The 27,544-nt window shown below is 41.6% G+C and overlaps 1 protein-coding gene across 2 annotated transcripts in view; it reads left to right on the top strand.

Moving 5' to 3' along the window:
• Positions 1 to 1,685: 1,685 nt before the first annotated feature.
• Positions 1,686 to 27,544, top strand: part of si:dkey-3d4.3 (leucine-zipper-like transcriptional regulator 1) — a 43,102-nt gene continuing 17,243 nt past the window's right edge. For both annotated transcript variants that reach the window (XM_061286589.1, XM_061286588.1), the window contains exons 1-7: positions 1,686 to 1,845; positions 9,323 to 9,514; positions 10,014 to 10,096; positions 10,215 to 10,293; positions 14,686 to 14,732; positions 16,983 to 17,103; positions 25,947 to 26,136. In XM_061286589.1, coding sequence (XP_061142573.1) covers positions 9,355 to 9,514; positions 10,014 to 10,096; positions 10,215 to 10,293; positions 14,686 to 14,732; positions 16,983 to 17,103; positions 25,947 to 26,136 — 680 coding nt within the window. In that variant the 5' untranslated portion in view covers positions 1,686 to 1,845; positions 9,323 to 9,354. The remainder of the gene's footprint in view (positions 1,846 to 9,322; positions 9,515 to 10,013; positions 10,097 to 10,214; positions 10,294 to 14,685; positions 14,733 to 16,982; positions 17,104 to 25,946; positions 26,137 to 27,544) is intronic.

Here is a 27,544-nt window from a genome sequence, read left to right as displayed (position 1 = left end):
TTTCTCTTTAGTGACAGGGAAGTCTTTTGATCTCTGTCAGCCATATGTAACCTTCCTGTCCTTATGTTATCTGTGTGTTTTTGTTTCTGTAAGAAGCCTTCACTAACAATGAGCAGAGCTTATTTGCATAGGCGAAATGTTCTTATTTGGTTGAAAGAAACTTCATTCCTTTTAGTTAACTGTAGGTTTGGTTCATAGATGGTTACAAGTTATCCCATATTTACTCAATGTTTGTTAAAGTGTTTAGGACAAGTCACTCATTCTTATTGCGTGTTAATTTACTAAGTAGATAAAGTCTAGCCAAGGTTTAGTTGCATTGTTCCACAGGAGTTATCTGATCTCGCTCGCGGACGACTCGGCCAACAACTGGAGGAGAACAGATGGACAAACTCTGCGGGGGTCACGGGCCGACAATGAAGTGCGAATTCACACCACACTGCATTCCTTAGCTAATCAGCGTTGCTACAGACACAATCTCCCCTCCCTTTAGTGTAGCAACGCCTCTGTAACCAGGGAAACCAAAACATTAAATAGAGGAGCACGTGGAGGGAGAACTCAGAATTGATGGAGATTGTAACCGAGTTTCCTCTCTCTATCGTTCTCCTCGCGAGTAAACCTGTTCTGGTTCTTTTCTCCTCTTCCTTCCAGTGTGTGGTTTAATGTCTGATAGTATTTAGACCTAACAAAAACCACATTTTATTGGTTAATTGCTGGCACGTGCACTCATAGGAGGCAGGTGAGGCAGTTCCTCACTTTGCCACCAGGGGCAGTAGAGGGCTCAACATGGTTTCCTCAGCTGTCACCATAAGTTGTTAAAAAATGAATATAATGTAATAAAACAATGTAATAAAACATAATATAATATCTGTCCTGTGGTCTATGCTTTTAATTCAATTTTGGTGTGTTTCCTATACATTTGGATCATTTTCATAGTCAAAATAGCTGTATTTCTTGTTCAAATAACAACGGGAGACGAGAATCATGGAGGCTGCTGCAGTGACAGGTTGTGCTGCTCAGGGCGTGCGTGTGAGCGTGTGCACCACTCATACACTGTACTGAGCGAAACAAGAACAAGAAACAACCAAATCTAGCGGTATTGATATATATTTTTTATTTTTAAACAAAAACCAGTGATTTTTCCATTTTTTTATACTATTTGTTCCCAAACGTAATATCCATTTAACATATGTTGCTGTTATTCACCCGAGGCGCCTGAGGATGGTTGCTCTCTCTTCACATAGGAGACACGGATCCTATGCAGTGGCTGGTTAATGTTCATTGCCGCATTAATGACAAAACTACTTTTAGGCACATTCTTCTGTTGGTATTTGAATTCAACAGTGGTATTTTGCGGTCACAGTCAATATTTACTATACCACTAACATTCTTGTCGTGCATTGGTTTCGCGATTTGGATTTAAAAGTTAAACGTGACATAATCTGATTTTTGTAATTTAGTGTCATCTGATGCCGAATGGTATATTGAACTGAAACTAAACTATGGATGGCTTGTTAAATGTACTGAACCAACACCCTTCCTTCCCTTCGCTTTGTCCAGCCTCCGGAATACAGATGCGTTCAACGATAATGCGTTCATTTTGGGGAAAGCATCTGTGGCTAGACTTGATTCTTCTTCAGTAGACAAGGGAAGCGTGGATTTAGTTAAATAGTTATACATTTTTACTTACCCCCCCCCCCCCCAAAGAAATTACACCAATTTTATTCCTGAGAAAACTAGCGTAAATCCAACCTCCTCACTAAACGTTGAATTTACGAGGTAGCTTGAATACATCTTCAGTCATTTTTGCGAGACAGCCTTTGATGGAGGAGTAGCGGCAACGATTTCGTAAGCAATACATTTTATACACTATTACTGACTGTTTTTCGGATATGGAATCGTTCAAGAACAACCTACGCATATAGCGTTAAGTTTCAGTCACATCAGAAACCTTATAACCGAAGAGGAGACGTCGACTCGTCCCACATCTTGTCTTCAACTTTACCGTTATTATTGTTTGCAGTCGACTGAAAATGTGCAAAGAAAAAAAAAAATATATATCACTGTTTGCCCATGCTTTTCTTACATTCCCGGCAGTGCTTAAGGTGCTGCTATACGGCAGACAACTCCGACAACGATGCCTCTCAATGGAAATTCAACCGTGGCGATGTATTACATAATTTAAAGTTTTCCTATCGCACGACACGGAATTTGGCGTTTGATTACACCAGTTAAAGTGGACGAAAATATAGAATTAAACTGCTTCCCCAAGTCGTTTTCTTTTCAGCTGTTGTGTAATTGAACACACTGGCTGATTGAGCACTCCAATTTGCCCGTAAGTGTGAGTGCGAATGCCGATGGTTGTTTGTCTCAGTGTGCGCTGCGATTGGCTGGAAACCGGTTCAGGGTGTCCCCTTTCTACTGCCCGATGACTACTGGGATAGGCTCCAGCAGACCCGCGATCTATTGCAATTTCACGATTGTTGTTCACCTTATATATACGCTACAGCAGTGGTCCCCAACCTTTTTTGCGCCACGGACCGGTTACATGTCAGAAATATTTTCGCGGACCGGCATTTATATAAATAAATTATATATATATATATATATATATATACAGCTGGACCTGCACAGTAGTTAATATATATATATATATATATATATATATATATATATATATATATATATATATATATATATATATATATATATATATATATATATATATATATATATATATATATATATATATATATATAATGAAATACCAGGGCCTCAAAGAAGAGCTTGAGAAGGCCTGGAAAGTGAAGGCCTCGGTGGTGCCCGTGGTCATTGGGGCACTTGGGGCAGTGACCCCCAAACTGGAGGAGTGGCTACAGCAGATTCCAGGAACAACATCAGACATCTCAGTCCAGAAGAGTGCAGTGCTAGGAACAGCCAAAATACTGCGCAGAACCCTCAAGCTCCCAGGCCTCTGGTAGAGGACCCGAGCTTGGAGTGGGAGACCACACGCGGAGGGTGAGAGGGGAATTTTTATTATATATATATATATATATATATATATATATATATATATATATATATATATATATATATATATATATATATATATAAATAATACATTTATAATATATAAATACGATGAAATAAAATGATACGACTGACATAAAAACAAGTAAAAATGGCAAAAATAAAACTCACCATTACGTTGAATTAGTGGGAGCACTGAGTTTGTTTCTCAGAAACGAGCCGGTTAATTGCAGGATGCTTGGTCTCCATGTGTTGAAGCAGCTTTGAATGCTTCATTGCCTTGTTAGTTAGCCTGTCGCCACATATTAGCTTTGCGGGCTCGACTGGGGAAACATGTCACGTGACCGGGACGAGTGTCTTGACCTGAATTAATTGATTGTCGCTAATTATTTTTTTCTGTGCGGCTTGGCGGCCCGGTACCAAGTGACCCACGGACCGGTACCGGTCCGCGACCCGGTGGTTGGGGACCACTGCTCTACAGTTATTTAATAACAAAGACAGTTTGTAGCAAACAGCAGGTGTTTGGACAATGTGTGACCTTCTCTCGTGACTTTCGGGCTGTTTGCACAAGTGGCACAGATAAATTAAACAAAATAGTGAAGTTCAATGTTGGGAAGGTGACGAGATATTTTTTGAGAATACCCGAGTACTTGGTCATACAAACATAGTCATGCAGTCTGGAACGTCATCATAATTAAAAATAATGACTTTAAAATCATATTATTATATTACTCAAATTGTAAAAGTGCAGTGTTATTGAACACATTGAACATGTTATTTAAGACCACCACAAGTTACTATTTAGTTACTGTTGCTATTTTTATTTTGTACTCTTATGAGATCAGTGTTACTCCAAAAGCGGTTAAGTCATGGCTATTTTTTAGACTGCCAATTTATTTTGTGCATTTGAAATCTCGAGTGGTGCGCTTCACTCCTAATGATAGCCCCTATATTAGCAGTCCCAGTTAGAGATGCACCGATCCAACTTTTTCAGTTTCGATACCGATGCCGTGGCTTTGCGTATCGGTCGATACCCGATACCGATCCGATATTATGGTTGACTTAACAAGCTACATAGCTCTACATGTGGAACAGAAAATACTAAAGGTAATGGCATCAGGCATGACTACACAGTTCTTTGCTCTAAATGCTCATTTAAGCAGCAATGAGAAGTGCTCCCTGAAAACAAGCTCTGCTTAGTCGAACACAAAAAAACCCCATTCAAAATTATTTCTAAATACTGAAAGTGCAGAGTGGAATTAAAAATAAAATATAGCATCAGGACAAGAAAATAAACAAGTGACTTGGTCAAATACAATAATCAAGGAATGTAAACATGTCTCTACATAGTGCAATCGCACCATTCATGGCCTGGTGCTCTGAAACTTGTGCAGTCTCACCCCCTCATTAATGCTCACTTAAGCAGCAATGACAAATTCTTTGTCAAAAAGACAAGCATTTCTGCTCTGTCTCCAGTCAGTCTGTTTCGCTTGTCATTCACAGTGTTGGAAACTGTGCTGAACAATCGCTCACTTTCCACACTGGTGCAGGGGGCACAGAGATACTTTTTGTCAGTAGCAGCAAGATCAGGTAGCCAATGTTTGTTGGCTTCCCAGTAATTGTATGGGCTGTCTGATGCAGTGATGGTTTTCTCAGATAAATATTCATTCAGTTGAACTGCAGGGCTTGAGCTGCTTGCTGCACCTGCATCCTCACTCTCCTCCAGAATTTGCTCAAATGCTTCCATGAAACTGCTCTTGCTTGGAGCTGCTACTGCTTCTGCTGCAGTCTCCATCCGAGGGGCCTTCTCTGGTCGCTGTGAAGCCTCCGCTGCTCCTGCTGTGCTGGTCAAGCCCCTGTCTTCAAGCTCCTTCAACAGTGCATCTTTTGCATGCTTCGTAGAGGTCTCACTTGTAAAGTATCTTAAACAGACATAGAACAGCTTAGGTGTCTATAACTTTCATATTGCCATACTTGGTATCTGTTATATAAAAGCAATAGCTCACTTCAGACCGTGATATGTTGTGATTATATCACAGGTAATAGCTCACGGCCTGTTGAGTATGTTAGCTTAAAATATCTTACCTGTCCTTATATCTTGGGCCCAACGAAGTGGCCAGGGTGTACAGAGGCTCATTTTCTACTGAGTCAAAATGTTGTTTGACAGCTTAGAGCAGGGTCTTTTTCATTGTTTTAATGCCAGCATCTGCCTCGTCTTGGTCAGGATGCGCTTGAGGACAGTGATGGCTGGACAGACATCAGCAGTGGAGGCGGTGGATGAGCTTATTTTCCTGGTCAGCTCTTCAAATGGTTCCAAAACAGTGCTAGTTTTCTCCAGCAAGGCCCACTGGTTAGCAGACAGTGTTGTGGGCAGATCATAATCCACAACATAGGCACCTAGTACGCGCTTCTGTTCCGGCAGACTCTGTATCGTGAAGTAGGTGCTGTTCCATCTTGTTCTGACGTCTTGTTGTAAGCGTTTAGGTTGCATTTGCATCTGGAGTTGGACGTCAAATAGCCGTGAATAAGCAAGTGGAGAATGTTTGAAATGTTTCATAATCTGTCGGCAGTTTGCAATCGCATGGCTCACACTTCGCTGAGACAGTAGCCCCTCGTTAACAACGAGCTGTAGTGTGTGAGCAAAACAGCCCAAGCTGCACACTCCCATCTTTTCCATGGCCTTTTTCATATTGCTGGCACTGTCCCTGAGAATGACATGCACTTTGTTGAGCGGAATATTCCACTTATGAAGCATTGCCTTAATGGTAGTCGAAATTGTGTCGCCGTTGTGTGCTCCGGGGAAGTTTTAGCTTGCAGCACGGCACTGCGAGGGGTGTGATTCCTGTCTAACCAGTGCACAGTTAAACTCAACATAGACATGGGGCACACCTCCGAGCTCCAGATATTAGTTGTGAAGCTCAAGGCATCAACATCTCTTAATTCTTGTGACAAGTGTTCGCACACTTTCTCATACATTTCTGACAGTGCGGTCTCAGAAAAATACTTGCGCGATGGCAAATTGTACCGTGGCTCCAGGTGCTCAAGTAAACGTCGGAAGCCCTCGTTTTCAACAACACTCATCGGTTGTCCATCCAAAACCGTGAATTCCAGCACTTTCTCAGTAATTCTCATAGCTTTTGCGCTATCGCCTGGGAATTTCTCCCGTCTTTGCAGTGCATCTGCTACTGTTAACTGCTGTGTAGGTCCACCTCCCGCTCCCTTTGATCTGCTCAACTGCAGGAACTCCTGGTGCTCTGTTGCGTGGTGTTTCTGGAGATGCTTAATTAAATTGGTAGTATTATAACTGGCAGTACTACCACCACCCCTGGCAACATTAGCTTTGCAGACATTACAAAATGCCGTCGAGCTAGTTGGCGTGTTCAGTTTAAAGTACCTCCACACAGCTGACACAGCTCCATGTTTGCGTTTGTTTAGAAGACTCTCGTGGCATGCGGCACACGTGCTGCTGACGTATGACGTAGCCCGCGTCCCAATAGATTAAGGAAAGAATCGGCTCACAGATCGGCTGCATTTTCCGATACCCGATCCATCTATTTTGTTGATATCGGGGCCGATATCCGATCCAGATATCGGATCGGTGCATCTGTAGTCCCAGTTGGAACGCTTATAAGCTCTCCATAACGACCAAGAGACACTGACTCAACATACAAAACTCTTTGTGGAGCTGACTGGTAAATGGAATGGAGTTATGTGTTGTAGTTTGCTTATTCTTGAATCATGTTAAATAATCATGGTTTCATTATTTCATTATACTTTCTGCCATGTAATGATGATGATAATAGAACTTTATTTAACGCACAGCAGGGGAATTTACTTGCCACAGCAGCGCATACAAGTGCAAGAAAACATGTGCCAAAATCTCAAAAAGGATAAATAACAGACAAAGACTAGTGCCGCTAGTAGAGACAAAACACAATTTTTTATCAGGTGCCACACGTGTTGTAAAGTCTGACAGCAGAGGGAATGAAGGACCTGCGGAACAGTTCCTGCCTACACCGTGGGTGTAATAGTATGCTGCTAAAGGAGCTGCTCAGGGACTGCACAATGTCATGGAGGGGGTGAGAGGTGTTGTCCATGATGGATTTCAACTTAATCAACATCCTCCTCACACCCACAACCTCAATGGAGTCCAGGGGACAGCCCAGGACAGAGCTCGCTCTCCTGACCATCTTATTCAGTCTCCCCCTGTCTCGGCCTGTACTGCCCCCACCCCAGCAGACCACAGCGTAGAGGATGGCAGACACCCAGAAATTTGTAGTTCTCCACTCCCTCAATCTACGATCCCTGGATGTTCACCGGAGTGAAGTGGGGTGCTATCCTCCCGAAGTTCACAATCATCTCCTTCGTCTTGCCGGTGTTCAGCTGAAGCTGATTGAGCTCACACCAGCTGACAAAGTGCTTGATGACCGTCCTGTATTCCAGATCGTTCCCCTCCGAAACATATCCAACAATGGCCGTGTCGTCGGAGAACGTCTGGATGTGGCAGTGTGCGGTGTCGTGGGAAAAGTCTGAAGTGTACAGGGCGAAAAGGAAAGGAGAGAGCACCGTTTCCTGGGGGACACCTGTGCTGCAGCGCACCACGTCAGACTCACAGCGATGTAACCTCACATACTGTGGCCTGTCGGTGAGGAAGTTTGTTGTCCATGCAGCCAGGCACTGGTCCACACCCGCCTTCTCCATCTTCACCCTAAGCAGTCACGGCTGGATGGTGTTAAAAGCGCTGGAGAAATCGAAGAACAGTGCTCCAATGTCCTCCAGGTGAAGCAGTGTTCTGTGCAGTAAATAAATCACTGCATCGTCCACCCCAACAACAGGCCGGTAAGCAAACTGCAGGGGGTCCAGCTGAACTTCCACCAGTGAACGCAAGTGACCCAGGAGGATCCTCTCCATAGTCTTCATCAGGTGGGAAGTCAAGGCTATAGGGCTGAAGTGGTTAGGGTACTTGGGGCGTGGCACCTTCGGTACAGGGGCGACGCAGGAGATCTTCTACAGGGCTGGAACTTTGTTCAGGCTCAGATTGAACAGGTACATGACCACGCCACTCAGCTGGTCCGCACAGTCCCTGAGCAGTCTCGGACAGATGCCGTCTGGGCCCGGGGCCTTCCCGTTAAGAACCATTAAGAAATGAATGGTTCTCAAACCATTAAGAAATTACACTTGATTTATTCACAGAACTTGCCAAATGCCATTAACAACACGTTTGTTGTTTGTGAAACAAATACACTACAAAGCAAAAGTGAATTTCTGATCAGGATAAGCAAAAGAAGATGGATGTGTATTGAAATGATTAGCAGGATAAGTGGAAGAAGATAGATGGATGGATGGATGTTTACTGAAATGATTAGCCCCCCTATTAAGAAATTACTTTTGATTTATTCACAGTACTTGCCAAATGCCATTAACAACAAGTTTGTTGTTTATAAAACAAATACACTACAAAGACAAAAGTGAATCTTTGATCAGGATAACCGGAAGAAGATGGATGTTTATTAATGTAATGAGTTTAAACAAAAAAGTGAAAAAGAAGGAGAAATCCAAAATGATTACCCCCCTGGCCAGTATTAATCAATAGTGTACCCTTTTAGAGGCACAACTGCAAAGGATGGCACAGGTGTCCTGAGGGCTTTTGGGCCATTCTTCCAATGCAAATTATTCTAGTCAACCTTGTGAAGAACTATCTGAAGACAACCATTATTTGAGGTTAATCAGAGGCAGTTTAAATGGTGGCAAATGTGTCCTGACGCCCATTTAACATGAGTTTAAATATGATTGATTCTTGTTAACACAGCCACGTCCCAGTTATGCAACCACATTATGTCACTTCTACTCTCAAAATGATTTAAAATACAATAACAATTGAGGTATAGAGGTATAGGACACATTAATGATGGAAAATATTTTGAAATTATTTATTGCTCTGATTTTTTATATCGCAAAAACTTGTGATGGGGTATCTTGACTTTTTATAATCCAGATAGAGAACGAGAGGTGGTAATAAACACTTTATTCATCACCTAGTGAAATTCACTGAACGCAACATCAGCCCAGAATCCTGCTTCTTATTTATAATTTGCAATATTAATAAATCACATTACTAGCGCACACAGAATGTATTAAACTCAAAAGTTATGGAATCGTTCTGTCTCAGAGACTGCTGTGCAAATAAATGTCTGCCACTAAAATTAACCTTTGAAATCCGTTTTCATGAGGGTTGTGAAAGTATGTGTTGCTTACGTCCATTTTCCTCTTTTCTGGTTTGCTTTTCCCCATTTAGAAAATGGTGCAGTAAGGTTGGCATGGACTAAAATGAGTCAAAATAATCCCTGCCTGTGGAGCCAACTTCCACAGAGCATCAGTGCTCCTTGTGACCGCTACAAGCATGCCTGCTGCAGCTATGAGGGGAATGTCTATATTCTGGGAGGAAGAGACAACAGCACTCTGAGGGACTTTTGGAGGTACAGTGTAGGTAAGCCATAGACAAACGATGACTTAAGTATTTGATTTGAAGAAGCCATTTTAGGCATTTTCCCCAATTTGAAACAGTTCCTAGTTTTTGTTTTTTCAACATGTCTGATGTGCTTACATAAAGGATAACCCAGGAATAAAAACTTACTTCACTCAAAGAGCGGTTCAAATGAGACATTAAAAGCCCAAAATGAATATAACTTTAGTGGGTACTATGTTAATTTGAAACGCTATATCGCAAAGTTGAAATGAAAGTTTCCTTCAATAATTTTAAATAAGACATTTAAAAGACCTCTTTAGCCTACTTTTGATTATCTCTGTGTTCGGCACGGGCCAGCACACAGGCAAGGCAGGGCCCCGGTGCAAGCTTTTCCATATGCTTGGTATATTGTATATTGTAATACATGCTAAACAATTGGATTCGTCCCAAGTCTGCTGCTTTCACAAATGTCTTTGTTACCATTCTTCTGAAATGCGTTTTTTCAATGCTTTTATTTTAGTCGGTAATGAATGGACAGAGTTGAGCTGCATGGGTGAGACCGCACCAGAAGAAGTGGAGGAACATTCTATGGTTGTTCATAAGGTGAAAATTATTTTCTATTAGTTTTTAAATGTTGTATTTTTTTAAAATATACATACATGCTTGAAAATGTCAGATTTCCCATAATGACTGGAATATATTTATTAATCTGAACTTTCAGGGCTCTATATATGTGTTTGGAGGCACATTGGATTCAGCATACACTCCGCTGAGATGTCCTCTCTGGGTGTTTGACATAGGTAAGGTTTTTGATGAAGACAAAACATGTTGCAACATGCTTGCATGCCAATGTGCTTCTTTCTCTTGCTACTTAAATTCACAACTGGTGCATAGTCTCTTCAGAGTACACCCAAAGTTCCTTTTGACCTATTCAACGGAGCATATGGTAGCTTCAGGACTTTATGCTGATACACTGCCCATCCACTCCCAAAATTTCCACTGTTCTATTTCTTTGTATATACGTAATTAGGACATGCAAAATTCCTACATTCATCAACTAAACTTTACTTTAAAAACAACAGCTGTGACAAAGTGCTGCACATTAGCGCAAACGCAATAAATACTACTGCTGCTATAATGGACCCCTTATAGTATAAGGATTCAAACTTAAGGCCCGGGGGCCAGATACGGCCCGCCACATCATTTTATGTGGCGCGCAAAGACAAATTGTGCATCAAATTCGTGTGTCATTAGTAGAATTGCAAATTGTCTTCACTTTTAATAATATATATTTTTTAAAACATTTGACCAGTTTGATTTGGAAACGAGTTATTTGTCATTTTGTTTTGTAGCTTTTACTGTATACAATATGAGGTGCTCATATATTTATTTAGGTTGACAGCCATAATGGCCCTCCAAAAGAAGCTGTGACTACAATGCGGCCCGCGGAATTTTTTTTTACACCCCTGCCTTATACAGTATAATTGACATCAACTATATATTTTTATTTCATTTATTTATTTTTTTGTACCAAAAAACACGGGGAGCGCTGCCTAAAAGCATTCTCTATTGGGGGGAGACGACAGCAACAACAGAAATTGCCTTCTAAATAAGGTTGTGAAACAATCTTGAAAAAAATCTGCAAATTGGAATATGCGACTGGCTACTCACTCCATTACTACAGTGGTGATCAAGTTATGATCATAATATGCTCTGTGACCCGCTTGTATCTCGAAACATGTGTAAAATGAAGTAGCCTTTCCCATTTGATTGAATGGAAATGCAATTACCGTATTTTCCGCACTATTAGGCGCACCTAAAAACTTACATTTTACTAAAAAAAAACAGTGCGCCTTATAATGCAGAGCGCCTTATATATGGATCAATTGATGAATTTGTTGATCCATACTGGTTGTACACAGTGCTCTGCCAAAATGTTTCAGTACGTTTTAGTACGACTAGTAAATTACAAGGTCGCATCGTTTCCCAACATTATGGCAACTGTAGTCAGGGGGCGTCACCGAATAGCTGTTGTACCCGCGAGGCTATTTCATTTCAAAATAGGCTGCTCCGTTAATGTTTCGAGTAAATTTACGGATTGATATGGAAGGGAAACATAGGTAAGCAGTATCAATGTGTTAGGTCAAACTTTAATCAGTTACGATCATTTTATAGGAGATCGCTTGAGAAACGCGATTGTTTACACTTTGCTGAGGCTCATGGGAGATTGCGAGCTGAGGCTCATGGGAAATTGCGGATAGCTAAGCTATAACGATAGCTGCTATACGCACCATGCTATTTCATGTCAAAATAGGCTGCTCTCTTAATGTTTCGAGTAAATCTACGGATCGATATGGAAGGGAAACATAGGTAAGTAGTAACAATGCGTTAGATCGAACTTTAGTCAGTTCTGATCATGTTTTAGGAGATCGTTTGAGAAACGCGATTGTTTACACTTTGTTGAGGCTCATGGGAGATTGCGAGCTGAGGCTCATGGGAAATTGCGGATGGCTAATGCTATAACGATAGCTGTTATACGCACCATGCTATTTCATGTGAAAATAGGCTGCTCTGTTAATGTTTCGAGTAAATCTACGGATCAATATGGAAGGGAAACAAAGGTAAGTAGTACCAATGCGTTAGATCGAACTTTAGTCAGTTCCGATCATTTTATAGGAGATCGTTTGAGAAACACGATTGTTTGTTATTGGCTAGTGCAGGGGTGGGCAAACATTTTGACTTGCGGGCCGAATTGGGTTCTAAATTTTGACCGGGGGGCCGAACCAGGAGCAGATGGATGTAGTGTTTGTGTAAAGTAATATAAATGACATGTAAAGATCATTGTATAAAAGGTTTTTACTTTTAGTAGATACTAAAGCATGGATATTAAAAAAAGCTTTTGAAAACAAATGCTTTTATTAACAGCATTAAAAAAATATTTCACCAAAAAACTACTATCAGTGATTCTTATTAAATACGACACTGTTATGATGAATAACATTTTCCATCACTTCAGCGCCTGCAGGCCAGATTTATGAATTATGTTTGTCTAATGAGGCGAAATCACATCCAACGGCAAACATTCTGACCAAATACATCATCTTGAAGAATCAGTGAAAGAATACATCTAAATAAAGAAATCAATAGTATTGTTGGTTTCCCTTTTTTGCTAGTGCATCATAGTCTGGAGTAAAATTTGTTGTGGTAATTCTTAGGATAGAGCCGAGGTGTTGGTCCGTTAACCTAGATCTGTGACGGGCTTTGTTGACGTTCATGTGGCTGAACGTCTTCTCACACACGTAGGTCTTTTTTAACATTTGGCACTCAGTGTGCACCTTTCTTTTCTTCGGGACACTCATTTTAATGGACGGATTCCAGGGGAAGGTTTGTGGGTGGCATTAGCGTAAAACTGTATCTGAAAACTCAGCGCGCAAATTACGAAAATATTGACGTCACAGCCGACACTCAAAATTCGGCACTGATAGATGAAATTACTACGTACTACTGAGTACGGACACGCACTTGTGAGTGTGCACCGAGCTTTCTGGCACGGCTCCCGGGAGTAAATGCGCGGGCGGGCGCTTCCCCATCTACTGGGGAAACATAGTAATTGCAGGGAAAATGACCTCAAAAAAATTAATAATACAATTTATTCAGGTGTGGCGGGCCGGATTAAACGGCCCCATGGGCCGGATGTGGCCCGCGGGCCGTAGTTTGCCCATGTCTGGGCTAGTGGATGCATACCGCAACCCTAGTCGACCTCAGTTTGTTGCAGTATAGCTTCTATTTTATGCGCCTTATAATCCGGTGCGCCTTATATATGGACAAAGTTTTAAAATAGGCCGTTCATTGAGGGTGCGCCTTATAATCCGGTGCGCCTAATAGTGCGGAAAATACGGTAGTCCTCTCCAGCCCCCAAATTGTACTTACATTTTATGCATGCATTCAAAAAGCGTCTCATTCCAAAATCAAATAAATATCTCAGCTAAATGTTATTTATTTTGTCTATTATCTTATCTATTATCGGAAAATGTGTTTTAATTAAAAAAATATATCCTTAATTGGCAGGCAATGCAGTCATTTAAAGTTTTATTCGGTTTTAAAAGGAGGAACCTTTTGGATAAATGTCTGTGCATCACTCAATTGTTTTGTTATGGCAGAAAAAGGCCTCATCTGGAGTTTTATCTTGCTTTGCTGAAAGCTCTTCTTGAATAAGGAATGTCCATTTTTTGTCCTTTCAATTATTTACGTAAGACACATTTCAATACAGTAAAAACTACATATACGTACCAGGGCTCGAAACTAACGATTGCCCGATTGCCCGGGGCAAGTAGCGATGGCAGAGGGGCAAGTAGAAATTTTTCCTCACTTGCCCGAACTTGCCCTGCCATAATACCATGTTTTCAAGCTGTAAAAACACGATTTTGTGCATAATTTCTCGCAACTTCTGCCGCTTCTGGTCCGACATTTTGTTTTCTAGGGAGCGGTTAGTTTCTCGTGCAAGTCTGCAATACATTCATAACGGCAAAGCGCTTCGTAATTAAATGCGTGCTCCCTTACCCGTCCCTGGCTCTTCTGCGCCTGCGCACCAGCAGAGCTTGTTTCCGGTTGGCGGATACGAAGGCATATGAAGGCAAAACTTATAGTGTTGTCTTTTTTATTGCAAAAATGTGTCGGGCAAGTAAAAATCCACTCCAAAAAAATTCGGGCAAGTAAAATTTTGTTTCGGGCAAGTAAAATTTTCTCCAACTTGCCCGAGGGCAACTTGGGCAAAAAATAAGCTTCGAGCCCTGACGTACATACCGTCAAACCTTTTCAACACGTTAATCAGAAATTTAGATGGACTGTTAGAATTGAACACACATCAGCTTTTGAGTTGCCTTTGCATAGCAGACAATCAAATTGAATGTGTTTTTCGGGAGGGCATTTACAGCCAACAGTAACCTTTAAGTAATTTTCTTAATGATGATATGACTACTACTTCTACCACTAATACTTCTACTACTACTACTACTACTAGTAGTACTACTGATACTACCTAGTAGTACTACTGATACTACTACTACTACTACTACTACTACTACTACTACTACTACTACTACTGAAGTTATGTGACAAAACAGCACAACTTGTTGGTTTATATTTTCCTTTGGAATCACATTTTACAACATTGTTCTTTTTGTCTATTTAAGCAAAGCTCAAATGGGTGCACTGTCCAAGAAAAGCAAATGTTCCTAAGGTAAGGTTATGTTTTTGTTCTTTTTTCAAATTAATTTGGCTCTTTTACAAAAAGGTTATGCTTCCTGTTGATGTAATGTCATGTTAAAGTTGGGGAAAAAAAATGAAAAAGCTACGAACCTGCTTGTGTTGTGGTTTTAGAAAATGATGGGAATTTTAGTTATTTTATGAGAGCCGTTTCTTTAGGCTCGGCTTCCTAAAAAGACCTCTTTCCGCTCCCATTTGGCTTGTCATTATTTTGTTGCTTCAATTAATGAGCAAATTGCAAAAACTAACACCCACATGAAAATATGAAAATCAATTAATGGTGACATATGAAGTTGGCTTTTTTTTATTAATCGATGAATTGGTTTGACATTTTTTTTGAATGCATCAAATATCTTGGAAAAATAAATTATGATTTAACAAATTAAAAAAAAAAAGTGAAAGTTGGGTTCAAATTAAAAAAGACCATGGACCAAACACAAAAACATATGCTATACAATTATTGCAAAAAGAACAAAGTGTTTCTTTTGTCATCCCCTTTCACTTACTACTTCTGTCTTTCCAGTCTCAACTACCTTGCCCAACCACTCACCACTATCGTTCTCTGAATCGAGTGACAAAGTCATCACATTCTCACGCTAGACCTCTATAAATTATATGTACCGTAATTTTCGGACTATAAGTCGCGTTTTTTTTCATAGTTTGGGTGGGGGGGCGACTTATACTCAGGAGCGACTTATATACATATATATGTTTTTTTTTTCACTTTTTTGGGCATTTTATGGCTGGTGCGACTTATACTCCGGTGCGACTTATAGTCCGAAAATTACGGTACTTAAATTTTACAATATAAGACATTAAGTGATGAAAACCACAAAAGAAGGAAAAATACTCATTAACATTTGCATGTTTATTGGTGGCCAACTCGTTAGCACATCCGCGTCACACTTTAGAGGTTGTGGGTTGGACTCTTTTTTTTGTGGACTGTGCATGTTCTCCTGCGTGTTCTCCATGTTTCGGTTTTCTCCCACAATCCCAAAACATGCATAACAGGTGGATTGAATGCTCTAAATCAGTGGTCCCCAACCTTTTTTGCGCCACGGACCGGTTACATGTCAGAAATATTTTCGCGGACCGGCATTTATATAAATAAATAATACATTTATATAAATAAATGAAGAATATATTTATAATAAATATATAAATACGATGAAATAAAATGATACTACTGACATAAAAACAAGTACAAATGACAAAAATAAAACTCACCATTACGTTGAATTAGTGGGAGCACTGAGTTTGTTTCTCAGAAATGAGCCGGTCCGATCTAGACGTAATCGGAGACAATGACACCGGAAGTGATTAAGGTTTGTCTTTTATTGCAGGATGCTTGGTCTCCATGTGTTGAAGCAGTTTTGAATGCTTCATTGCCTGGTTAGTTAGCCTGTCGCCACATATTAGCTTTGCGGGCTCGACTGGGGAAACATGTCACGTGACCGGGACGAGTGTCTTGACCTGAATTAATTGATTGTCGATAATTTTTTTTTTTTTTCTGTGCGGCTTGGCGGCCCGGTACCAAGTGACCCGCGGACCGGTACTGGTTGGGGACCACTGCTCTAAATTGTCCATGAATGTTAATTTGAGTGTGAATGGTTTTTGTCTAGATGTGCCTTGCGATTTGCAGGCAATCAGTTCAGAGTGCACCCCACCTCTTGCCCAACACAGCCAGTACCCTAGTGAGGATAATTGATACGGAGAATGAATGAATGAATGAATGAATTATTATGTTCAAAATCTGAGCGATTGATCAATGTTTGTCAGTGAATAAGTGAGTGAGCATGGTCTAGATCAGTGGTTCTGAACCTTTTTCCTTGTTCGCACCCCATTCAATCACCAACCAGTTCTCGCACCCCTAACCCTAACCCTAAATAATTATTATAATAATAATTGGTTTACTTTACAGCTATAAAGTAAGGCTTAATTAGCATTATCCCTAATGCCTATTAACACAATGACTTCTTGATTTCCAGAATTTTTCACTTTTTTCGGTTACCCGACCATCATCCCCGAAAAATTGTAAATTTCCCCCAGGGTATCCTCGCACCCCCTACCTAGGAAGCATTCTCGCACCCCTAGGGGGTGCGAGCACCCCCGGTTAAGAACCACTGGTCTAGACCTATTCCATTTCAAGTGCCTTGAGGTAAAATGTCACTACATAACTAAACCAACTTGTGTCTATGTGTTACATTTTCATGGCTATACGTAGACACCAATGCCAACCAACAGAAAAGGCCACAGTGCGGTGGTGATAGGTTCATCCATGCTGGTATATGGCGGCTTCATAGATATAAAGGGATCATCTCGAGAATTTTGGAGTTTGGATTGTGGTGAGTACATATAATCCATCCATCCATTTTCTACACCGCTTGTCCCCATGGGGATCACGGGCGTGCTGGAGCCTCTCCCAGCAGTCATCGGGCAGTTGGTGGGGGACAGCCTGAACCGGTTACCAGCCAATCGGAGGGCACACAGAGACAAACAACCATCGAGTACATATCATAATAATAATAATAGTAATAATAATACTAATACCGTATTTTCCGGCCTATAAGGCGCACCTAAAAACCTAAATCTTATCAAAAGTCGACAGTGCGCCTTATAGTCCGGTGCGCCTTATATATGGATCAAGTGATGAATTTGTTGATCCATACTGCTTGTACACAGTGCTCTGCCAAAATGTTTTAGTACGTTTTAGTACGACTAGTAAATTACAAGGTCGCATCGCTTCCCAACATTACGGTAACTGTAGTCAGGGGGCGTCACCGAATAGCTGTTGTACCCGCGAGGCTATTTCATTTCAAAATAGGCTGCTCCGTTAATGGTTCGAGTAAATCAACAAATCGATATGGAAGGGAAACATAGGTAAGTAGTACCAATGCGTTAGATCGAACTGTAGTTAGTTCTGATCATTTTATAGGAGATCGTTTAAGAAACGCGATTGTTTACACTTTGCTGAGGCTCATGGGAGATTGCGAGCTGAGGCTCATAGGAAATTGCGGATGGCTAATGCTATAACGATAGCTGCTATACGCGTGAGGCTATTTCATGTCAAAATAGGCTGCTCTGTTAATGTTTCGAGTAAATCTATAGATTGATATGGAAGGGAAACATAGGTAAGTAGTACCAATGCGTTAGGTCGAACTTTAGTCAGTTCTGATCAATTTATAGGAGATCGTTTGAGAAACGCAATTGTTTACACTTTGCTGAGGGTCATGGGAGATTGCGAGCTGAGGCTCATAGGAAAATGCGGATGGCTAATGCTATAACGATAGCTGCTATATGCGCGAGGCTATTTCATGTCAAAATAGGCTGCTCTGTTCATGTTTCGAGTAAATCTACGGATCGATATAGAAGGGAAACATAGGTAAGTAGTACCAATGCGTTAGATCGAACTTTAGTCAGTTCTGATCATTTTATAGGAGATCGTTTGAGAAACGCGATTGTTTACACTTTGCTGAGGCTCATGGGAGATTGCGAGCTGAGGCTCATAGGAAATTGCGGATGGCTAAGGCTATAACGATAGCTGCTATACGCGCGAGGCTATTTCATGTCAAAATAAACTGCTTTGTTAATGTTTCGAGTAAATCTACAGATCGATATGGAAGGGAAACATAGGTAAGTAGTACCAATGCGTTAGATCGAACTTTAGTCAGTTCTGATCATTTTATAGGAGATCGTTTGAGAAACGCGATTGTTTACAGAGGGCTTGTTGGTTATTGGCAAGTGCAGGGTGGGCAAACTACGGCCCGCGGGCCACATCCGGCCCGCGGGACCGTTTAATCCGTCCCGCCAACCCTGAATAAACTGTATTATTAAAAAAATATTTGGGTCATATTGCCTGCAATGACTGCGTTTCCCCAGTAGATGGGGAAGCGCTCGCCTGCGCATTTACTACTGGAAGCCGTGTCAGAAAGCTCGGTGCACACTCACAAGTGTGTGTACGTACTCAGTAGTACGGACATGGGGCACTGGCGCTCTATTTGTATCAGTCCCGAATTTAGAGCGTGGGCTGTGACGACAGCATTCTTGTAATCCGCGCGCTGAGCTTTCAGATACAGTTTTACGCTAAAGCCACCCACAAACCTTCAAGATTCAAGATTCAAGAGTTTTTTATTCGCCATGTTTGAGCGTGCCAAACAAGGAATTTGACTTCGGTAGTAACACACCCTCTGTTCAACATTTAGGTGACTAACAACATTCAGGACATGTGAATAATGGCAAAAACAGTGTAGACAAATTCAAAAAGGTGTGAGGAGCAGGATGTTATTGCACAGTAATGTCTCTGAGACTCTATGAGTGGTGTGAGTTCATCAGAGCAACAGCCTGGGGGAAGAAGCTGTCTCTGTGTCTGCTGGTTTTGGCGTACCGTGCTCTATAACGCCGTCCGGAGGGGAGTAGTTCAAACAGACTGCAACCTGGGTGAGAAGGGTCTGTAGAGATGTTCCTTGCCCGATTCCTGGTCCTGGACAGGTACCCTGGAATCCTTCTATTAAAATGAGTCGCCCAAGGAAAAGCAAGGTGGACACAGTGCCGAGTGTTTAAAAAAGAGTGGCCAATTTGGCTCGACGTACGTGACGTGACGTTCAGCCACATCAACATCAACCCGTCACAGATCGAGGTAAACGGACCAACACCTCGGATCTCTCCGAAGAATTGCCACAACAAATTTTACTCCAGACTATGAGGCACTAGCAAAAAAGGAGACCAACAACAATGTTCCCACTGAAAATGAAGGGGAGGTTCTCAAGTTTGTTGTAAAAAAATGCATTTTGAATATGATTTGTACACATAGCAGGGATTGAAACTAGCGACCATTCTCATTTTCAAACAATGCAGAATGCTCAAGGACACTGATGCACCACCTGCTCGCGACTAATCTTTACCTGTAAAGTTCTTAAGGCTTACTTTATGGAAGTGTTTCCCGTTTCCTCACCTCTGTTACCAGGTGTTTGTGAGTTAAAACTCTGCTCTGATTTTCAGATACCCCTCACCGTGTTGCAGTTTTGATTACTTTATTTGGATGTATGCTTTCACCGATTCTTCAAGATGATATATTTGGTCAGAATGTTTGCCGTTTGATGTGATCTCATAAGATAAACATCTTTCATTAATCTGACCTGCAGGCACTGAAGTGATGGAGACTGTTATTCATAATAACAGTGTCGTATTTTATAAGAATCACTGATAGCAGTTTTTTAGTGATTTTTTTTTTTAATGCTGTTAATAAATGCATTTGTTTTCAAAAAACTTGTTTGGAATATCCATGCTTTACTACCTACTAAAGGCCAAAATCTTTTATGCAATGACCTTTACAGGTCGCTTATATTACTTCACACAAACACTACGTCCATCTGCTCCTGGTTCGGCCCTCCGGTCCAAATTTAAAACCCAGTTCGGCCCGCGAGTCAAAAAGTTTTCCCACCCCTGGGCTAGTGGGTGCATACCGCAACCCTAGTCAACCTCAGTTTGTTGCAGTAAAACTTCTATTTTATATCTTATATACGGACAAAGTTTTAAAATGGGCCGTTCATTGAAGGTGCGCCTTATACCCCGGTGCGCCTAATAGGGCGCAAAATACGGTAATAGTAATAGTAATAGTAATAATAATAATAATACCGTAATTTGCGGACTATAAGTCGCGTTTTTTTTTCATAGTTTGGGTGGGGGGGACGACTTATACTCAGGAGCGACTTATATACAGTGCCTTGCGAAGGTATTCGCCACATTTCAGGCTTCAAACATAAAGATATAAGATTTTAATTTTTTGTCAAGAATCAACAACAAGTAGGACACAATCGTGAAGTGGAACGAAATTTATTGGATAATTTAAACTTTTTTAACAAAAAAAAACTGAAAAGTGGGGCGTGCAATATTATTCGGCCCCTTTACTTTCAGTGCAGCAAACTCACTCCAGAAGTTCAGTGAGGATCTTTGAATGATCCAATGTTGTCCTAAATGACTGATGATGATAAATAGAATGCCCCTATGTAGAGATGCACCGATCCGACTTTTTCTGTTCCGATACCGATACCGATGCCGTGGCTTTGCGTATCGGTCGATACCCGATACCGATCCGATATTATGGTTGACTTAACAAGCTACATAACTCTACATGTGGAACAGAAAAGACCAAAGGCAATGGCATCAGGCAGACTACACAGTTCTTTGCTCTAAATTAGGAGTGTCCAAACTAACGGTCCAGTTTTTATTGGCCCGCAGCAAATTCTGAAAACATAATTGAATATGGCCCGCACAAGAAGCTTGAGCTCAGCTTCTCAGTTTCCACACTAGATGGAGCCCGCCACACAAAGCGTTTGACGTCCCATTAACACCACCCCGGAAGAGAAGCGAACACGCAGCGTTTGACATCCGATTAGCCTCCGCCCCCCCCCCCCCATTCGGGAGAGAAGCGAACGCGCAGCCTTTGACGTCCCATTAGCAACCCGAAGAGAAGCGAACGCGCAGGGTTTGACGTCCGCTTAGCAACCCGGGGAAGAGAAGCGAACGTTCGCTCCATGTTTGCGTTTGTTTAGAAAACTCTCGTGGCATGCGGCACACGTGCTGCTGACGTATGACGTAGCCCGCGTCCCAATAGATTAAGGAAAGTATCGGCTCACAGATCGGCTGTATTTTCCGATACCCGATCCATCTATTTTGTTGATATCGGGGCCGATATCCGATCCAGATATCGGATCGGTGCATCTCTACCCCTATGAGTAATCAAGTCTCCGTATAAATGCACCTGCTCTTTGATAGTCTCAGGGTTCTGTTTAAAGTACAGAGAGAACCATGAAGACAAAGGAACACACCAGGCAGGTCCAAGATACTGTTGTGGAGAAGTTTCAAGCCGGATTTGGATACAAGAAGATCTCCCAAGCTTTAAACATCTCAAGGAGCACTGTGGAAGCAATTATGTTGAAATAGAAGGAGTATCAGACCACTGCAAATCTACCAAGACCCGGCCGTCCCTCCAAACTTTCATCTCAAACAAGGAAAAGACTGATCAGAGATGCAGCCAAGAGGCCCATGATCACTCTGGATGAACTGCAGATAACTACAGCTGAGGTGGGAGAGTCTGTCCATAGGACAACAATCAGTCGTGCACTGCACAAATCTGGCCTTTATGGAAGAGTAGCAAGAAGAAAGCCAAGATATCCATAAAAAGTCTCGTTTAAAGTTTGCCACAAGCCATCGGGGAGACACACCAAACATGTGGAAGAAGGTGCTCTGGTCAGATGAAACCAAAATCGAAGCTTTTAGCCACAATGCAAAACGATATGTTTGGCGTAAAAGCAACACAGCTCATCACCCTGAACACACCGTCCCCACTGTCAAACATGGTGGTGGCAGCATCATGGTTTGGGCCTGCTTTTCTTCAGGGAAGATGGCTAAAATTGGTGGAAAGATGGATGGAGCCAAATACAGGACCATTCTGGAAGAAAACCTGTTGGAGTCTGCAAAAGACCTGAGACTGGGACGGAGATTTATCTTCCAACAGGACAATGATCCAAAACAAAAGCTAAATCTACAATGGAATGGTTCACAAAGAGACATATCCAGGTGTTAGAATGGCCAAGTCAAAGTCCAGACCTGAATCCAATCGAGAATCTGTGGAAAGAGCTGAAGACTGCTGTTCACAAACGCTCTCCATCCAACCTCACTGAGCTCGAGCTGTTTTGCAAGGAAGAATGAGCAAGAATTCCAGTCTCTCGATGTGCAAAACTGATAGAGACATACCCCAAGCGACTTGCAGCTGTAATTGCAACAAAAGGTGGCGCTACAAAGTATTAGCGCAAGGGGGCCGAATAATATTGCACGCCTCACTTTTCAGTTTTTTATTTGTTAAAAAAGTTTAAATTATCCAATAAATTTTGTTCCACTTCACGATTGTGTCCCACTTGTTGATTCTTGACAAAAAATTAAACTTTTATATCTTTATGCTTGAAACCTGAAATGTCGCGAAATGTTGAAAGGTTCAAGGGGGCCGATTACTTTCACAAGGCACTGTATGTTTTTTTTCACAAATTTTTACTTGATCATTAACACATCACTTACTTACAAGTATAGTTGACCACATGTTATTTTTAGCATAGTTGATCACTTCACATGCTTTGATATCTTTATCTTGGACATATTCAAAACATGAAAAATAGAGAGAAAAAAAATCAAATAAAGTACCGTATTTTCCGCCCTAAAAGGCGCACCTAAAAACCTAAATTTTTATCAAAAGTCAACAGTGCGCCTTATAGTCCGTGCGCCTTATATATGGATCAAGTGATGAATTTGTTGATCCATACTGGTTGTACACAGTGCTCTGCCAAAATGTTTTAGTACGTTTTAGTACGACTAGTAAATTACAAGGTCGCATCGCTTCCCAGCATTACGGTAACTGTAGTCAGGGGGCGTCACCAAATAGCTGTTGTACCCGCGAGGCTATTTCATTTCAAAATAGGCTGCTCCGTTAATGTTTCGAGTAAATCTACGGATCGATATGGAAGGGAAACATAGGTAAGTAGAACCAATGCGTTAGATCGAACTTTAGTCAGTTCTGATCATTTTATAGGAGCTCGTTTGAGAGACGCGATTGTTTACACTTTGCTGAGGCTCATGGGAGATTGTGAGCTGAGGGTCATGGGTTTTTGCGGATGGCTAATGCTATAACAATAGCTGCTATACGCGCGAGGCTATTTCATGTCAAAATAGGCTGCTCTGTTCATGTTTCGAGTAAATCTACGGATCGATATGGAAGGGAAACATAGGTAAGTAGTACCAATGCGTTAGATCGAACTTTAGTCAGTTCTGATCATTTTATAGGAGCTCGTTTGAGAGACGCGATTGTTTACACTTTGCTGAGGCTCATGGGAGATTGCGAGCTGAGGGTCATGGGTTTTTGCGGATGGCTAATGCTATAACGATAGCTGCTATACGCGCGAGGCTATTTCATGTCAAAATAGGCCGCTCTGTTCATGTTTCGAGTAAATCTACGGATCGATATAGAAGGGAAACATAGGTAAGTAGTACCAATGCGTTAGATCGAACTTTAGTCAGTTCTGATCATTTTATAGGAGCTCGTTTGAGAGACGCGATTGTTTACACTTTGCTGAGGCTCATGGGAGATTGCGAGCTGAGGGTCATGGGTTTTTGCGAATGGCTAATGCTATAACGATAGCTGCTATACGCGCGAGGCTATTTCATGTCAAAATAGGCTGCTCTGTTAATGTTTCGAGTAAATCTACGGATCGATATGGAAGGGAAACATAGGTAAGTAGTACCAATGCGTTAGATCAAACTTTAGTCAATTCTGATCATTTTATAGGAGCTCGTTTGAGAGACGCGATTGTTTACACTTTGCTGAGGCTCATGGGAGATTGCGAGCTGAGGGTCATGGGTTTTTGCGAACATGCAAACTCCGCACAGGGATGGCCGGAGGTGGAATCGAACCCTCCTAACTGCGAGGCGGACGCGCTACCCAGTGCTCCACCGAGCCGCCTATGTGATAGTATATATAATATATATATATATATATATAAAATATATCCATCCATCCATCCATCCATTTTCTGTACCGCTTAGTCCCCACTGGGGTCGCGGGCGTGCTGGAGCCTATCCCAGCCGTCATCGGGCAGTAGGCGGGGGACACCCTGAACCGGTTGCCAGCCAATCGCAGGGCACACAGAGACAAACAACCATTTGCACTCACACTCACACCTAGGGACAATTTGGAATGTTCAATCAGCCTACCAAGCATGTTTTTGGGATGTGGGAGGAAACCGGAGTGCCCGGAGAAAACCCACGCGGGCCCGGGGAGAACATGCAAACTCCACACAGGGAGGGCCGGAGGTGGAATCGAACCCGCACCCTCCTAACTGTGAGGCGGACGTGCTACCCAAGTGCGCCACCGAGCCGCCTATATAAAATATATATATAATATAATTTATATATCGTTGTATGGGCCTGTGGAATAATTTGAACTGCGCCGCGGCACACGGTATTGTTGACAAAGGACGATCGATGGATCTAATGAATTGGAGTGACAGAGATGGTTTTATAAATGTGTTATTCATGTAATAGTTTTTTTTAAATAACTGAATGTTACGTCAGGCCCGTTCTCAGCTCCTCGTTTGTGTTTGTCACGTTAGCATACCGTATCGTTTAGCCTGTTGTTTCTCGTTCATGTCTGTTCTTGGTGTTGGATTTTGTCGAATAAATTCCTCCCCAAAATGCGACTTATACTCCGGAGCAACTTATATATGGTTTTTTTTCACATTTTTGGGCATTTTATGGCTGGTGTGACTTATACTCCGGAGCAACTTATAGTCTGAAAATTACGGTAATAATAATAATAGTAGTCATAATAATAACAGGCTATTTAGTTTAAAGGAGACAAGGAGGGCTGGAATGCCGGCAGGCAGGACGACGAGGCAAGCAGACGAGCCCGTCAGCAAGTGCGCCTCAGCGAAGCAGACCGGCATAGCAAGCTCGTGGTCGGGAACAGGCAGAAAGAAGGTTGAGCCAAATAGAGTCCAGAGCAGATCATAAGACAGGCTTTCGCTAAACAGTGATTCAGGAAACATGCATCGCGCTACAACGTGGATCAGCCAAACGGGAATCAGATGACATAGCAGAACCAGGTGGCAGGCATACGTGTATCGAGGCAGACAATCCACTGCAGATAACAAGGGCATAGGTGGCGATCAGCACTGATTAGCGTGTGCAGTTCTGCATTGGATATGCACGACACCGCGGACCAGCGCGTGGGCATGTCTAAATGTTTCTAAAAGTCAGGTCCTTCATTCGCGCTGCTGTCAGACTCTACAGCATGCGTGGCGCTTGATAAAATTGTGTTTCGTCTCTACCGCTACTAGTGGCACTTGTCTTTGTCCTTGTCTGTTATTTATCCTGTTTCTAAAAGTCAGTCTAAGTTTAAAGTGTTTAAAAGTGTTTAAAAGTGTTTAACATACAACAAATTGTTTAAAAATACAATAAAGTGTTTAAAAATACAATAAAGTGTTTAAAAACAAAATTATAAAAGCCTTGTGCGGATATTGTAAAAATATTGATTCCACATCTCGGATTTTCACCTATCGCCCTATCTTGGACCCAATTATCAGCAATAAACGAGGGATCACTGTATTCTTTGAGTTAATATTTGTGTCTATTTGCCTTACAGAAACCATGGATTGGTCGCTGCTCACCAATTTGGACCAGGGATCTGTTAGCCCAGGTCCAAGACACAGTCACTCTGCAATGGTCTACCAGAGCTGCATGTACCTGTTTGGTGGTTTGAAAGGCTTGAGAGAGCAGAGAGATTTCTGGAAATGGAATCCTGCCACCTACACTTGGAGTTCACTCAAAACTAAGTAAGTTACGTTTATCCTCTGGTTTCGACCCTATACAGACTTGATTAAAGCTGTGATATCATTCAAGTCCAAGACCCAATGCCAATTAGGGTTGCCACTTGTGTACAAAAATCCTGTAAATTTTGACCATCAAATCGACCTTTTTGTTTGTAAGCAAATCTAACCCAAGATAAAAATCACCCTTCTACGCTGCAGTTGTATAGCTCTTATTAGTAAAAATGACACTTACTAGTTATTTATTTAGTTAATCGCTTTATTTAATAGCAGGCCTTCTTTATTTTTAGTTTATTTTCAACATTTTTTGTTGTTGTGGACACCTGGAGGCAGTGTTGGGGGGAAAGGGGGAATAAATAATGGGTTCTGTTTGCTTATGTGGAATAAAATCAAGTAATGTCATTTTTCACTGTCTGTAAGAATAACCAAATGTAGCAATGTGAAGTGTAATGTCAAACAGCTTACCTGATTGCTTAGCGTGTGGTGGGTGCTTTGCTTGTGCTTGCCTGTGCCTCTGCTGCTTGCTGCTCTTGGCTAAACAAATACATAGAAGGACATATAACTAAAATAACTGGGCACATACAGTACATACAGTAGTAGACAGATAAGTCTATTTGGATTCAATTTACCGTAATTTTTGGACTATAAACCGCACCGGACTATAAGCTACACCAGCTAAAATTCGGGGATATTTTGTTTTTTTTCTTATATAAGTCGCACCGGACTATAAGCCGCACTTGCGCCCGAGTTTAAGATCAGGGGATGTTTGAGAATATTTGCCATTCTTCACATGTCCTGAGTGTTGTTAGTCACCTAAATGTTGAACAGAGCCTGTGATTTACCGAAGTCAAATTCCTTGTTTGGCACGCTCAAACATGGCGAAAAAAACCCTTGAATCTTGAATCTTGATTTATTTACAAAGAAAGACAGTACACAGAAAGACTTTTTAAAGTTTTAATAACGTACTTTAACATGTCTTTCTAAAAGCTGCCTGTGACGCAGCAGTAGTACCGCAGCAACACGGAAGTGTGCACGCGAGTTATCTACAAAGAAAGACGGTACACAGAAAGCCTTTTTAAAGTTTTAATAACATACCTTAACATTTCCAAACACTGCCACGGCAGTAATACCGCAGCAACACGGAAGTAACACAGCACTAATAGGGCTGGATTAAAAACATACCGGTAAAAGTCACTGAGACGCGGCGGTAACACAGGAGCAACACGGTAGCACAGCACTAACAGGTCTGGTTAAAAAAATGTACCAGTAAAAGTAAAAAAAAAAGAGCCGTCTTCATCTTCCTCCTGTGCACTGAAACCATCGAAGTTTTCCTCGTCAGTGTCCGATTGGAATAGCGTTAGATGTTCTTCACCACACACTTTCTCAGTCTTTTTTGTCGTTGCTTTTATGCATT

The sequence above is a fragment of the Syngnathus typhle genome, linkage group LG9 (genome assembly GCF_033458585.1).
Source record: "Syngnathus typhle isolate RoL2023-S1 ecotype Sweden linkage group LG9, RoL_Styp_1.0, whole genome shotgun sequence".
Classification (NCBI taxonomy): domain Eukaryota; kingdom Metazoa; phylum Chordata; class Actinopteri; order Syngnathiformes; family Syngnathidae; genus Syngnathus; species Syngnathus typhle.
This window is presented reverse-complemented; position numbering and strand designations above follow the sequence as displayed.